The sequence below is a fragment of the Trachypithecus francoisi genome, unplaced genomic scaffold, assembly GCF_009764315.1.
Source record: "Trachypithecus francoisi isolate TF-2019V2 unplaced genomic scaffold, Tfra_2.0 Lachesis_group0, whole genome shotgun sequence".
Taxonomy (NCBI): Eukaryota; Metazoa; Chordata; class Mammalia; order Primates; family Cercopithecidae; genus Trachypithecus; species Trachypithecus francoisi.
Window position 1 is genome coordinate 34429166 of NW_022681453.1, and position 15565 is coordinate 34444730.

At 45.1% G+C, this 15565-nt stretch overlaps 1 protein-coding gene across 20 annotated transcripts in view; it reads right to left on the reverse strand.

Annotated features, from left to right (window-relative positions):
* MAGI1 (membrane associated guanylate kinase, WW and PDZ domain containing 1) overlaps positions 1 to 15113 on the reverse strand; it is a 691563-nt gene extending 676450 nt beyond the window's left edge. For all 20 annotated transcript variants that reach the window (XM_033210363.1, XM_033210366.1, XM_033210365.1 and 17 more), the window contains exon 1: positions 14165 to 15113. In XM_033210363.1, coding sequence (XP_033066254.1) covers positions 14165 to 14477 — 313 coding nt within the window. In that variant the 5' untranslated portion in view covers positions 14478 to 15113. The remainder of the gene's footprint in view (positions 1 to 14164) is intronic.
* Positions 15114 to 15565: the final 452 nt, after the last annotated feature.

A 15565-nucleotide genomic window follows, 5' to 3' on the forward strand; every position in this document is an offset into this window, starting at 1 on the left:
ATATGGGAATGGAGGGGGAAAGGGGACTAGAGAAGGAGAGAAAAGACACACAATACAAATCCAAACGAAGTAAGATTTTAACCTTGCATTGGACTTTTGCTGACAATTTTATAGTTTTAATTTAATAGAGGACCTTTCTTGGCTCCTTGATAGAAAAAAAAAAATGCACTGACTAAATTTCTCATCTGAATTACCTGAATACCTTTCCTTATCCTAGTGCAGCAAACCTGGTGCCCGACATGAATTATGCAATGCAGAACAATCTATTATGCAAGCAGGAAAGCAAGAAGGGCTGCACTGGTTTGCAAAATAACAGAAAAAACAAATTCTACCATGTAATGCTGGCACTGAAAAACAGATGCCTACCCGTCTTAGAGGTTAATCATGTTCTGACAGTGTCTACTCCTGGGGTAAAGGTTAGGGTCCCAATTCATCTATATAGAAAGTCCAAACAAGTTGTATGATTAGGAACTTTCCTGCCAAATTTAAAACTTCCCTAGATGGTATACATAAACTTCATTCATTCTTGTTGGTAAGGCTACACATTTCACAATAAAATCACTTCAGGGCAGAGAACAGATTCTATTCCTGTTTAAGAACTGAAATTCATGTGAACATCAATTTCAAGATGTGACTGCACTCAGTTCTAAGACACGGCAGACTAGGGCTCTGGGACAAAATATTCCAAGAATTATGATCAGCTGTCAAAATATACTCTCTCCCCAGCTCTTCATAATTTGAATTGGAAAGCTGTCACCAGCTGGGCCTCAAATAAACCTACATGGACTATAGTGCCAAAACAGACCACTTCCAGAATGTACTATTCATTTCAACACACATTTTTTGACCCTTTTTGTGAGATGGTCAGTATCCTGGGCCCTCAGAACACAGAGAAGAGTAATGCAACTACTGCTTTTGAAGAGATGAAGTATGAGAGAAACCAAGTGAGAGACAAATATATAAACAAGGCATTGCAAGCTTGTCATCTGAGGACCAAATATGGCTCCCAGATGTGTTTTGTTTGGTTCACCCTTTTTTTAAAAAAAGAAAACTTTGAACTAGCACTTTAAAACTAACAAAGTTCATTTAAAAAAAAAAAAAAAAAAAAAAACAGACTTCTGGGTTCTCTTGAAAACCTGAAAAATCTAGACTACAAACACTGGGCCAATGTTCCTACATGGCAGCAACAGGCCAAAGCAAAACGGCAGCTTTTCCCATTGAACAAGATAAGCCCTTCCAGGTAATCCCAGATGTGTAATCCCAGCACTTTGGGAGGCCAAGGCAGGCGGATCACCTGAGGTTGGGAGATCGAGACCAGCCTGGCCAACATGGTGAAACCCCGTCTCTACTAAAAATACAAAATTAGCTGGGTGTGGTGGCACATGCCTGTAATCCCAGCTACTCGGGAGGCTGAAGCCAGGAGGTGGAGGTTGCAGTGAGCTGAGATCGTACCACTGCACTCCAGCCTGGGCAACAAGAGTGAGACTCCATCTCAAACAAACAAACAAAAAAAAAAACTTACTAGTCAGTATCTGACTTGCGATGACCACCATAGATAAACAATTCCAGTAGAAGGTATTATCTTTACAAGCGAGAAAAGTGAAAAACTGCAGGACTCTCAATATACAGCCAGCAGGGATATAAGTTAATATATTCTTGGGGGGCTGAAGGGGGCCGTAAAATGATGATGGATACCAAAAGTCTTAAAAAGAAATAATTCATGTGAGCCAACAGCTTTATTTCTAGATAACTATCCAAAGAAAATACCCGAAGATGTTCGCTATAATGTATGTATGAGGATAGTCATCAATATGTTAAAGAGAACTGAAAACACTCTAAATGTCCATCCTCAAAGTATGGCTTATTATATTATAAAGTAACCAAAAATAAATGCTGCAGTCACTGAAATAGTCAACTTGATCTACATGTAGTATTTTTTTAAAGTCCATGATTGGCCAGGCACGGTGGCCCACGCCTGTAATCTCAGCACTTCGGGAAGTCAAGGTGGGTGGATTGCTTGAGCCTAGGATTCTGAGACCAGCCTGGGCAAGAGAGTGAAACCCTGCCTCTACCCAAAAAAAAAAAAATACAAAAATTAATTATCTGGGCACGGTAGCACCGACCTGTGATCCCAGCTAGTCAGTAGGCTGGGACGGGAAGATCGCTTGAGCTCAGGAGACAGAGGTGAGCCAAGACCGTGCCACTACACTCCAGCCTAGGAGACAGAGAAATAAGGCTCTGTCTCCAAAAAAAAAAAAAAAAGCCATGATATGCTGTTAGGCACAAAGAAAACTCCCCACCCAAACAGCATGTACTGTACAGTCTTATTTTCATAAGAAAAAGCCCCCCATCTTCAAAAGTATATGTTTGTGTGTGTGTGTGTGTGTGTGTGTATGTGTGTGTGTACATCTGGATAAAAATAGTGTTAACACATGTATTTCTCTGGGGTGGGATTATGGGCAATGCAGACATATGTTTCTGCCATATTAACATATTTCTGTATTATATACATTGTTTAAATGAGATAAAATTTAAATTTCACCAGGAAAATACATAAGCTGTGGAATCACAGACCAATTTTAGATAGTGATTGATAGTCATATAAGGTCACGATACTATTTAAGTTTTTAAAAGATTAGAAACCAAAATCTAGATGCCTACGCTTTTTATAAAATAAAATTAAAAAAAAAAAAAAAAAAAACACATGCTGCAATACCGGAGAAAGTTCTTTTTTTAACAACTTGATCTTGAGTTTTGAATTCTTAACCAACTCACACAGACTTAAACAGGCTGATAGATGGAGGAGGAAATGAACATGCTCTCCCTATCAGATGTAAATTCGAACGCTTGGCCAAGAATCCAGGTGGTAAAATACTATTTAAACCAGGCCAGGGTGGTACCTTCCACGGCCACATTACATAAGCAACAGGCGCAAGCAGATGCACACATCTGGCCAGAATAAAGGCCCTCTAAGACCTTCAACATAATTAATTCAATATTTTTCTCTATAGTTCAAAATGCTACAACAACTGGCAGACAACCATCTTAAATCATCACGGAAAAGTCAGACATATGGCTAAGTATATTTAATATGCCTTAAAAATAAGACACGGATTTTCAAGCCAACAAGATCTTAGACAATTTTTTTTTAATTTTGCCTACTCATTACCCTCAAAAAGAATTCAACAGATATTCCTGAGTACCCACGGAGGGCAGAGATTACAAAGATCCATAAAACAAGGATGTTGCCTTCAAGAAACACATAATCTAGTATGGAAGACAGTTGGGTAAAACTAGAGTTACAAGGCACCATTGTGAGTCTTTGAAATAATGAAGTGCATGGAGGATAGAGGGCACACGGGAGGAAAGAATGGACAGCGTTGGTGAGGCTGATCAGAGAGAACAGGAGATGGCGGCAATTAAGCAGAATTGCTTGGAAATATAGAGCAACACACTGTTTTTTGGCAGGAAACACTTTGGGAACCCATTTTTCATTTGTAAGACTATTTTCTGTGAGGTCACCAGACATGTTGTACTGTCTCTCTGGCAGCAAAAGGTCCAGCCTAAGACCGGTGTCTCTACATTGACATGGGGGCTCCAGGCTATGGGGTAGACACATTTCTTTCTTTTTTTCTTTTTTTTTTTTTAATCTTCTTTTTTTAAAAAAAAGAGAGGGTCTTTCTCTGTCACCCAGGGTGGAGTGCAGTGGTGCCATCATAGCTCACTGCAGCCTCAAACTCCTTGGCTTAAGCAATCCTCCCACCGCAGCCTCCCTCCCTAGTAGCTGGGACTACAGGCGTGAACCACCACGCCCCTGCTGTCAAGACATTTCTAACGTGGAAACCTAGAGTAAGATTATTGGAATCAGGTTGACCTGAGTTTGAATCTCATCTAGGTCAGCAGTCAGGGAACCAGGAGAACCTGACCTCTCAAGCTAATTTTCTTACAGATGAAATGAGAATAAGCGCATCTACCCAGGCAAACCCTTAAGCTGGGTTTAAGTGATACATCAGAGGAACAATAAATAATAGTTACAATCACTAGCATATTCCTCCTAACTCAGATTCCCAGAATCAAGCATGGAGTCATGCCTATAGAGGGGCTTTCTCAACCTCAGCCTTACTGACTTTTGAGTTGGAAAATTCTCCCTTGTGGGCTGTTGTGTACATTGTGGGGTGTTCAGCAGCGTCCCTAGAGAGCGTCCCTCCCTAGATGCCAGAACCAAGCCTCTCCTTAATTGTGACAACCAAAAATAGCTCCAGATGTTGCCAAAGGTCCCCTGGGGCGCAAACTTGCCCCCAGCTGAGAACCACTGATTCAGAGGCACTCACTGACATACCTCCATTTCTCAGCTGAAAATATCACAGCTGGTCAGGCACGATGGCTCACGCCTGTAATCCCAGCACTTTGGGAGGCCAATGCAGGCAGATCGCTTGAGCCCAGGAGCTCGAGACCAGCGTGAGCAATGTAGTGAAACCCCATCTATACAAACAAACAAATAGCCAGGTGTGATGGGTGCACGCCTGTAGTCCCAGCCACTCAGGAGGCTGAGGTAGGAGGATCACTTGAGCCCAGGAGGCGGGTATTGCAGTGAGCTGAGATCAAGAAAAGAAAAGATCACAGCTGCTAGTAGGTAGGCATTTCAATGAGCACCACTTAAGAGCCACGCAGGATACTACAAGTTTTACATACATTATCTCATTTAATCCTTACAACCACCTTATGACACAGATAACAGTCTCATTTTCAACTGGGAGAACTGATGTTCTGGGAGGCTAACCTGTCCCTGGTCTCTCAGCGGGGAAGTGGGAGGGCCTGGATTTGAACCCGGGCGGTCTGACTCCAAACCCTTATGACCACTAAGCTCCACTGCTTGCCCAGCCATTCCTGATGTAGGAGCCCAGACGTCGTACCAGGAAGATGAGAGGACCACAGAGTCCCATTCTCAAGAATCATCATTGACGGAAAAAGCCTGCCTGGAACACCCAAGAACTCGCCCTCCCTCCACACTACCACAACCTGCAACCTGTGGACAATCATTAAAAGCAATTCATCAACAGGGACAATGTGGGAGAAGCTCAGGCAGCTCAAACCTCCGTGAGGTCCAGAGGCTTCCTTCCTACTTGTCTGAACTAATCCAGTCTCAGCCTTTCAAAAAGACAGCATCTGAATCAAGCAGAAAAAAAGAGTGTTGTTTTTTTTTCTAGACTTGAAAAGCTCTCCAGAGAACTGTGCACTGCTATCTCCATCTCTCAAGAGAGTCTTTCTTCTCTCCTAAGAGCTTTCAAATGGGGAACATTCAAACAATTACAGAAGCCAACATTTATTGAGCACTCACTATGTGCCAAGCCCTGTGTCATATGGTTTACTTTCTACTTTTCCATCAACCCTAGAAAGTAGATATCATTATTATCTCCATTTTCAGAGGGGGAAACCTGGCTCAAAGAGGTTCAGTATCTTGCCCCAGAACACCCAGCTAGTAAAGTGTAAAGTCTGCCTCTTCACCCAAGCCAATCTTGTGTCCAAAATCTGACTCCATGAGACATCAGTAAATTGCTATTTGTGGATCATTTTATGAGCGGTACTATGGTCCTGTTGACACTATATATAGCAGTAATTTTGAAACATGGCTTACAATCAGGGCATGATCGCCTTTTAATTGCACCATCATGTCCCTGTCCATAAAGAGAGCCTCGAGTCTTGTCTCATAATGGACTAAAAGATTAGCCTTATTGTAAGAAGCATAACTGTGGCCCATTAAAGGGACACACAAATGCCTCTGTCCGCAGTAACGGGGTTGATGCCTTAGCCATGAGAATGTACTTCTCTTATGTAACTCATTCTCATGACACTGGAGATGGTAACAGAAAAAGTCTATACACACAGCCAGAAGAACCTCTCAGTCTGTTTAGAGGTGAGAGAGTCTGCAAAGTTCCCTGACATACTCAGCATGGGGCTGCCTTAGACACACAGTGCTGACCTGCTCTTTAAAGCACCTCCATTGGCCTCCTTGAATCACTGGTCTCACTTCTTCCTTCCCCTACTGGAGCTTCCTAGGAGCACCTCCCAGATAAGCCCTGTGCATTCAAATTCTGATCTAGAGTTGGCTGCTAGGGATTCATGTTGGTGGGGGGCACACAGGACTGCAAGTGGACTGGGGACAATGACTTGGCTAAGTAAGGGATGCTGTGCACAGACCTGTCCCCAAATCGACAAGATCATCATGGTGACTCTAGTAGCCTCAGCTCTCCTGTTTGCATCAACCACCTGGTAACCCTTGTTACCGTCATTTCCCAAATCAAAGTAACCTCTGAAAATCAGGGCACTCAACTAATTTTAAAGTCAAGGACCTCTTCCACGCAGGGAAACCTAAAATTGGACTATTCCCTCCCCTTCTTGACAAGAGACCAAGGACCCACATGTTCTTGCTTATAAACCCATAATATTAAGACCAACTGAAGCAGGCCAGCAATGTTCACCGTCTTTAAGAATATTCCTGGATCAATCAGCTAAGCTCTATTTTAGCCCCAGCCATTGACTGTAAATGTTAAATTCTTACCAACTTTAATGTGATCCATCATGAATCACCTAAATTTTCAGACACTTCTATATATTTACATTTTCAGAGGTAACAGACCTCAGGAGAGATTTATTCTAGTTCTAAATTTGACCATAAACATTTAACAAATACCCAAGCAAGTACTAGGCACCATGCGCTGTTTTTGCTACTAGGGCTACCGTGGGAAAATAAGACAACATTCCTGCCATCTCACAGCTTACATTCTAGAGAAGAAGGTAAAATAAGAAATTTACTTATGGTGAAGTGATCTACATACTATGGAGTAAAACAAAGCTGAAAGAAGGGGAACAGGGAATGACACGTGGCAGTGGAGGTATGGTTTTCAATAATGTGCTCACAAGAGGCCTCACTGGGCAGGTGACATTTGAGAAAGACTTGAAGCTCAAGAGATAGCAAGCCTGTAAGATGATTAGGTGGGCACCAGCAGGCAGGACAGACAGACAGAAGTAAAATCCATAGGGCAGGTCACGGGCGGCCTTGGAAGTCACTATAAGGACTTTGGCTTTCACTCGGATACAGAGACTACAGAAAGGATAAATAATGGATTATTCCATTATGTAATTACTAAGCCATAAAAAGAGAAGATTACTATTTAATCATAAAAAGACACTGTCCAAATTACATTTTCTTTTTTTTTTTTTTTTGAGACGGAGTCTCGCTCTGTCGCCCAGGCTGGAGTGCAGTGGCCGGATCTCAGCTAACTGCAAGCTCCGCCTCCCGGGTTCCCGCCATTCTCCTGCCTCAGCCTCCGGAGTATCTGGGACTACAGGCGCCCGCAACCTCGCCGGGCTAGTTTTTGTATTTTTTTAGTAGAGACGGGGTTTCACCGTGTTAGCCAGGATGGTCTCGATCTCCTAACCTCGTGATCCGCCCGTCTCAGCCTCCCAAAGTGCTGGGATTACAGGCTTGAGCCACCGCGCCCGGCCCCAAATTACATTTTCTAATTTTGCTACATGCCTTCAGAAAAGTTGACATCCAGAACACATTAGACCCTCCATAGGTCACTTTACTAGAAAGCAGAGTCAATATGATAGGCCAATCATTGACATCCGTGGAAGCAACAAAATGAGTTCATAAGAAATACTATATCGATGCCGACCTCCACAGGGGTGCAGTCTAGCAGTGTACCGGTGTGTACTAGGGATTTTTCAAGGTTACCGATCTCACATATGAGCTGCAAAAACACAGGCAAGCATGCAGTAACCTACTTTTTTTGGATGTGAATGTCAGCCCTTAATGAATTTGACAGTCTTTATTCTCAGTGTACACAAAATCAGTATATCCTGTTACATGTATATACAAACTCAAGGAAAGGGCCACTAACACTGAGAGTGGTGTTTTGCATTAAATAACCCTCGTTTACAAAGCAACATCCTTCACGTAAACCCTTGTGGTAAGGAGATGTCAGAATGTTTTCTCTTATAAACCACTTAATTCCCCTTGGTGGATATCATCAGTTCTGCCATCTAAAACCAGCTGGGTAACGAATGCCAAGAAACACGGCGAGCCAACTGTATGCCATCGCCACAGAAGGTCAAGTTAATCTATTTTTAAATAACACAGCCAATGGCAAGGGGTGCCCACTGGAAACAATGGACAAGTTGGGTTGTCTGTCCTTGCTTCATTTTTTGTAAAAGCTGTGCAGTGTTCCACAGTGTAACCTAAAAATATCCCTCCAAGAGTGCTCTTTTGGCACCAAGAACAAAAACAGATTGATTTTTGAAAGTTTAAGTTAAAAAAAAAAGACGTAAACACAAAGTACAATTTAAGAGTGAGAGGGCTAAAATTGGATTGTGTTCTGCAGCAAAGATCTGATTTGCTATTAGCCAAAAAAAAAAAAAATAGTACACAGGGACAACACTGCAAGAAAACGGCGGGAAAGAGTAATTTTTAGGGATGATGACACAGGTCCCACATCAACAACAAAAAAAGTCCTCATCATCCTGCCTGCTGAACATCTGAAATTTCACGTTTAGAGGCTCACTTGTTAAACTTCGGTTAGATTCAACAGGCAGAAAGACTTGAATAGGATTCATTAATCCTTGTCAGTCATTTATAGCCCAGTATAAATTATCAGACACAGAAAGCCAGCTAACTGGAAGATCTGGTGATGAGAAAGTGAAGACCTCTGGATCCTAAACAAGAAGTAAAAGACAAATTGAGAGAAAGGGAGGAAAGATGTTGCAAGTGGCCTAGTTGCACTTACCTTCTAAAACAATGGAATAATCATTCACGCATCCAACCAATTTTAGTGAGCACCTATTATTTGCTGGGTCTTTTTTTAGGCACTGAGAAATACAGTGGTGAACAAGAGAGATAAGCTTCTTGTTTTCATGGAACTTCTATTCTCATGGGAGGAGAAACAGACAATAAAGAAGAAACAGGGCCCGGTGCGGTGGCTCACACCTGTAATCCTAACACTTTGGGAGGCCAAGGTTGGCGGATTGCCTGAGCTCAAGAGACCAGCCTGGGCAACATGGCCAAACCCCGTCTGCACTAAAATACAAAAAATTAGCCAGGCATGGTGGTACGTGCCTATAATCCCAGCTACTCGGGAGGCTGAGGAACCAGAATTGCTTGAACCAGGGAGGTGAAGGTTGCAGTTAGCCGAGATCGCATCACTGCACGCAGCCCAGCCTGGGCCACAGAGGGAAACTCCATCTCAAAAAAAAAAAAAAGAAGATAATATGAGATGGTGTCGAGGTTATGAAGGTACCGAACAGGGTGAGGGAATGGCACTTTACTCAGGGAGCTATCTTTTGTATGTGTGTGTGAGATGGAGGTCTCACTCTGTCACCCAGACTGGAGTGCAGTGGTACGATCTTGGCTCACTGCAACCTCTGCCTCCAGATCTCAAGCGATTCTCCCACTCTGCCTCCCGAGTAGCTGGGACTACAGAAGTTCGCCACCACGCCCAGCTAGTTTATGTATTTTTTGGTAGAGACTTCGCCATGTTGCCCAGGCTGGTCTTAAACTCCTGAGCTCAAGTGATCCACCCACCTTGGCCTCCCAAGGTGCTGGAATTACAGGTGAGCCACCGCAAGGGCACTACCTTATATGTGGTCAGTGGTGTGCGGGGGCCCGCTCACATTGGCTTGGGAATGGCAAGTATATGCGTCTCTTCCCAACTCCAGCTATGCTATAAATCAGGGTCTACCCACTACCAGAACTGGTTGTTAAGCATTTAGCAGCACACCAGAAGGAGGTCACTGAGGAGAAAGAAAAAAGCCCAGAGACTCATGAGAAACCAAACAACTCTGAAAGACAAGGCCCTGTGTTTTAAAATGAGAGTTATTGTCATAAATTCCAATGAATCAAAACAACACCAAAACAAAAAACCACACAAAGAACTATATTCAACAATATGTGATTACAATTTCCCTCAATACAGTGAGGGGAAGGGTCTGGTGGTAGTTTGATTTGGCTTTTAAATTGTATCTCTTTTATTATCCCCATACTGCCACACACACAAAAAAAGTAGAGGGATAGTTATAGTTCCTGGGTAATTTGAAAACCCACAAAATTCACCTGCAAAAATATGTAAGCATGACCGGTAATACACCACTTTGGGAAACTACAATCATACCATTTTAAACCTTTAGAGTCTGGGTGATTCATGGAAACACAGGATTTCATGAGCACAAATAACCTGAAGAGGCGCACCCACTTATTTTTGGCATAATTTAGGCTCTAAGAATGTGACTGGCAGAGCTTATTCTAGAACCCAGGTCACGTGCGTCATCTGATGTCATCTTCTCAATTTTGGTCTATATCCTAGTACAGTAGTTCTTAAAACTGAGTGAGCATCAGAATCCCTTGAGGGTTTATTAAAACACCCCATGGATGTTATCCCACCCAATCCCAACCCTATCCCCCACAAAGGTTCTGAATTGGTAGAACTAAGGTGAGGCCCAGGAATCTGGATTTTTACCCAGTTCCCAGGTAATACTAATGCCACTGGTCTGAGGACCTCACTTGGAGACCTACCGTCCCAAGAATTGGGAGCACAGGCTTTGGAATCAGACACAGCTGAATTGCAGCTCTACTTCTGCCACTATCCCTGGAAAAGTTATCCAAATTCTCTGAACCTCAGCTTCTAACATCTGAGTCCAGTTGTAAGGATTGAAAAAGAGAATGCCCACAAAGCATCAGCTTAGCAAAGCGCCTGTTATATTCTAAGGCAAGATCTTAATAAATACTAGTGACATCCTATATCCTGTATCACTTTTCCCAAGCATAAACTAGAACCACTAAAATTCAAAAGACAAACAAAATCAAAGATTGGCAGAGATGTAGAGCAACTAAAACATTAATAACAGCTTTATTCATAATAGTAAAAAATGGTAAATACTCCAAATGTCCATAACAAGCAAAAGGACAAACTGGTATGTGTACACAATGGAATACTACTAAACAATAAAAAAAAGAACCAAATGAACTATACATGCAACAACATGAAACCTCCAAAATATTTTGTTGAATAACAAAAGCAAAACACAAAAGAGTATATACTGCATTAGTTCATTTTTATGAAGTTTAAGACAAAACTATCCTATGGTAAATCTATGGTGCAGGAGGAGGGGGAAATTAAATGGACAGGAACATGAGAAAAATTTCTGGGGTAATGAAAATGTTCTCTATCTTGATTTGAGTGATTAACCTGAGGGCATACATTTCTTAAAACTCATCAAATTATATACCTAAGATAAGCATTTTACTATAGGTAAATGATACCTGAATACACATAATTATATATAACTTTGTAAAGGCATTTTATGACAAAGGACTGCCTTCTCCATTTAAAATGAACCAACTCCAACCTGGCAGAACCACTGAGTTTGACTCCTGCACAATCCAGTCCTGCTGCAGACAGTTTTGGTCCATGTATCTTTCCAGAGAACTGCCATGAAGTAGAAACAGCAGAATTTTCTCCCACCATGTAGACAGTATCCAGAGTGACCTGCGTCCCTGGGAGTGGCTAACTTGGGATGCAAACAACACAAAAGTAGTATTTTTCTTTACCATATACCAAATATGCGCCTACTTGATATGATTTTAAAAGCCATAGTAATGAAGACACATTAAGAGCAATTCTATCATACAGTGTAAATCATATTCTCAACATGGAAGAGGGAGCAGAAAACTGGTGAAATGGTTTCTAGGGCCATCTTTACTGGTAATGAAGACGTCAGAAGATCCAACTGTGCCTGTGTAATTATTACATGAAATAGTCACTTTCAGATTGTAATGAATTCCAGGCCATTCAGGTTTCCCAGTCATTCTATCCCATTACAAGTAGATTCACATACATACATACATACACACACACACAAACATACACACACACTCACCCCTGCCGTGAACAATTTGTGCACACAGGGTGAAGAGAGCTAACACTTCAAGACACTACAGTTTCCTTTGAACTCAGAGGTGTCTGATTCCAAACCCACTTGATTATCTCACCAAGCCTTCTTAAACTCCATGATGAGAGCCCTGGGACATCACCTCCCAGATATTTGGCAAGTACTGGAAGGAAGAGACACAAGCCCAGGCAGCATCTTGCACACTGCAAACACTGCAAACCAGCCCCTATTCAGGACCCGTTAGACACTCTGAGACATCCCAGTAGTTGGGCAGGTACCCTTGCCTGTCCTTCCTCCACCCTTTCTCCAAAATGATCCTCAACTGACACCTGCAGCTGCTCCCATCATATGCCTTCACACAGTATTTTCTCTACAGATCTGTCAAGTCATAATTATCCAGGTTCCTGACACTAAAAACTAGTTTCAGAAATAAATAGCTGCTCAAAATCAATTCAAGCATAAATAGCTAATCTTTATGGAGCACTTACTATGTACAGGCACTGTTGGGTGCACTTTCCATGTGTTAGGTTATGCAATACCCACAGGAAAGCCAGTGTGAGGAAGACACATTGTCAGGCCAGGAAAGGTTTTGAATCTCAAGCAAAACCTGGAGAGATATGCCAGGAATGAGGCACAATCTCTCCCTTTAATGAGCTCACTACCTTGTATGGAAATGAGGACCTAACTCCGAGTTCACAGTAAGTAAAAAACCATAAGATAGACATTAAAGGAACCAAAAGGAGGAAGAATTTGTTCATCCTAGCAGGATTCTGGAGGGCTTCTTGGAGGAGGTATCCAGGTAGAGAATGAAGTCATAAATGCAAGGAGCTTTCCATAGCTAAGTGTCAGCTCCTCAGCTCCCAAAGCTGCTAAAAGGCCAGGCTAGTCCCCCTGACCCCTCCTCCATTTCATCTGGAACACGCCTGTTTCCAAGAGAGGACCAGCTCAGCCCAGCCCTTCCTTTGACACATTCCTCCAGCTGCTGCCTGTCCTTATGGAAACACATGGGAACTTTTCACCACGTTCAACTTCACTACCTCCTTTGGTGCTTCCACTAGGTAGAACCTGCGTCATGGCACCTGACTGCACAAGGGAGCCCTTTAAGGACCTCAGTTGTTCTCCATTGGGTTGACATGGGGACAGTCACTTGTCGGTACCAAAGTGAGATGTAAGGGACCTACATCACTAGCAGCCACCAAATGCATCTTTTAAAAGGCCTCTACAGATTTTTGAGAGAGGAATTTGCTTCCACTCCCTCCTCAGGAATCAGCCCCTCCAATCCTGTAGGGTCATCCCCCCACTCCTTCCTCCTCCGTACTTAAGGCTCTGCAATAAGAGCTCAAACCCTCGGTTTTGGCAACTGTGTGACCTTGCGCAAGTCACTTAACCAATGTCAATCCCAGTTTCCTTATCTCTAATATGGGGTATATAAGAACAACTCGTTCATAGAACTGTTGTGTATCGGAGTGAGATAGCGCAAGTAAAGTATTTTACACAGAGCCCGGCATGTAGTAAGCCAACAATGAATACTACCTTCATTTTCATCATCAATAATGACGATGATGGTGGTGGTGGCAGGGTAAACTTGGACCCGATTCGAGCTAAAAGCAAACACCCCCTCCCCCTCTCCCCCTCCCAAGTCTATGGCTGGGCCACACGGTGGAGACACATGCGTCATCTCGCTGAGGGGTGAATGCAGGCTCTTTTGGCGGCGGGCTCAGGAACAGCCAGGCAGTCGTGTCCTAGCTCACCTGGTGGGGTCGCGAGGTGAAGCAGATTTTCTGATGGGGGAGGTCCAATAAACTACAGACCCTCTCTTTCTGTATACTTTGAGTCGTGGCCAAAGAACGCCAGCTGCATCCCTCCCCCAAGGAGCCAGGACAGCGTCCACCATGTCCCTGACTCAGTTCCCCAACTCTCCCTCGGGTGCAGGCGAGACTGCACTGCACTTGGTGGCGGAGATAACAGGTTGGCCAGCCAGGCCTGGGAAACGTCCCCTAGCTACCTTGCGCAAACCCAGCCCCCTCTTCAAAACGCAGGTGGGCAGACAACCACACAACCTCGCAACAACTTTGTGTATTTCACCGCCACCACAAGGCGCACGGCCTCAACTTCTCTCCACTGTGCTCCGAGGAGGGAAGCGGGAAATCGAGAATGAGGGGCAGCCCACAGACTGCCCTCCTTTTCTCGGGGCGCCCCCCAAAGGCGCGCCCCGCCTTACCTTGTCTGACGACTTTGAAGGTGACGGCCTCCTTGCAGCTGTCGATGACCCCCAGCACGTCATAGCGGGGCAAGCCGGACACCCGGACCCCCTGCACCTCCAGAAGCAGCTCCCCTTCGCCCAGCCTCGGGCCCTCGCCACCGCGGGGAAGCCCCGCTGCCTCGGCCGCCGCCACCGCTCCGACGTACGGAAACTCCCCATGCTCCGCGCCTCCCAGCACCGTCACCCCCAGCTCGCCCTGCGGTCCCCGCTTCACGGTGCATTCGTGAACCCTGCTAGTCCAGTGGTTCTTCTTCTGGATCACTTTGGACATGATGAGTTACACCCCTCCTCCAAAAAAAATAAAATAAAACGAGAGACAGGTGCCCCCCACAGCACGAGCCCCCAAGCCTCCGCTGGTTCATGGGAGAAACATCTCTCCCCAAATCACAAAACAGGAGAGAGAAACTTGGCAGCCTCGCTCCCCTGCACACGCTCGCGCACTCAAGCCATCATAAAACAAACTTTCTGGGCTTCCCCGCGAGCCCCGCACAGGCGCCCGCGAGCTTTGTTTGCATTCCGGTGCCTCTGGGTCCACGTTCCAGCGCCCGCCCGTGCTCTCCCGGACCAGAGTCCACTCTGCGCCGCTCGGGTTATTTTTTTTTCCTTCCTTCCTTTCTCTCTTGCCTTTTACAAATGCGGTGCCTCCTCTTTGCCTCCCGCCCAGCTCGCCTCTCCTCGCGGGCGGGCTGTTCTGAGGGTGAAGGAAGCCCTTCCAGCCAGTTGCCGGGAGCCCTGAAGACGCGGTGGCGGGGCTGGGGGGGAGCTGGACGAGAGGTAAGTGCCCGCGGCCCCTTTAAGCAGATACAAAGGCTCGGGTTGTTTTGTTACAGTTCATTCTATTCCGCGCCGCGGAGCGCAGCGGCCGGCGACAGGAGACGCGCGCGCATGCGCCCCGCGGTCGCCAGCCGGCCGGCCCACCCCTCCCCTCCTCCCCAAAGGGAGAGATTCCAACGTGCTTCCCGATGGGTCCTAAAACCGACCTGCCGGGAGAAGCCAACTCCCCCCAAACCTTCCTGAACCCCTCTCCTCCCTCCTTTTCTTTCAGTGCCCTGGACTCCGCGGATTCCTTTGGGACTGGGGGGCCGCGCACGTGTTTTACTCCAACTGTTTGCAACTTTTGAAACCCGGGCAATATGGCTTTGGCATTTGAAAAACATTTCAAACAGGTGGGGGTTGGGGAGGCTGCCACACTCACCCTGGCGCTCACACTCACGCACACGCGCACGCACTCGCGCCGGCCCTAAGCCTCCTAACCGCCCTCGGCCAGTGGCTGGCCAGGCTGTCGGTCACCCAGCCCAGCTGGTTCGCCGTCCCCTGCCGCAGGTCCCACTGAAACCCCTGAGACCCTCCCCGGGGCGC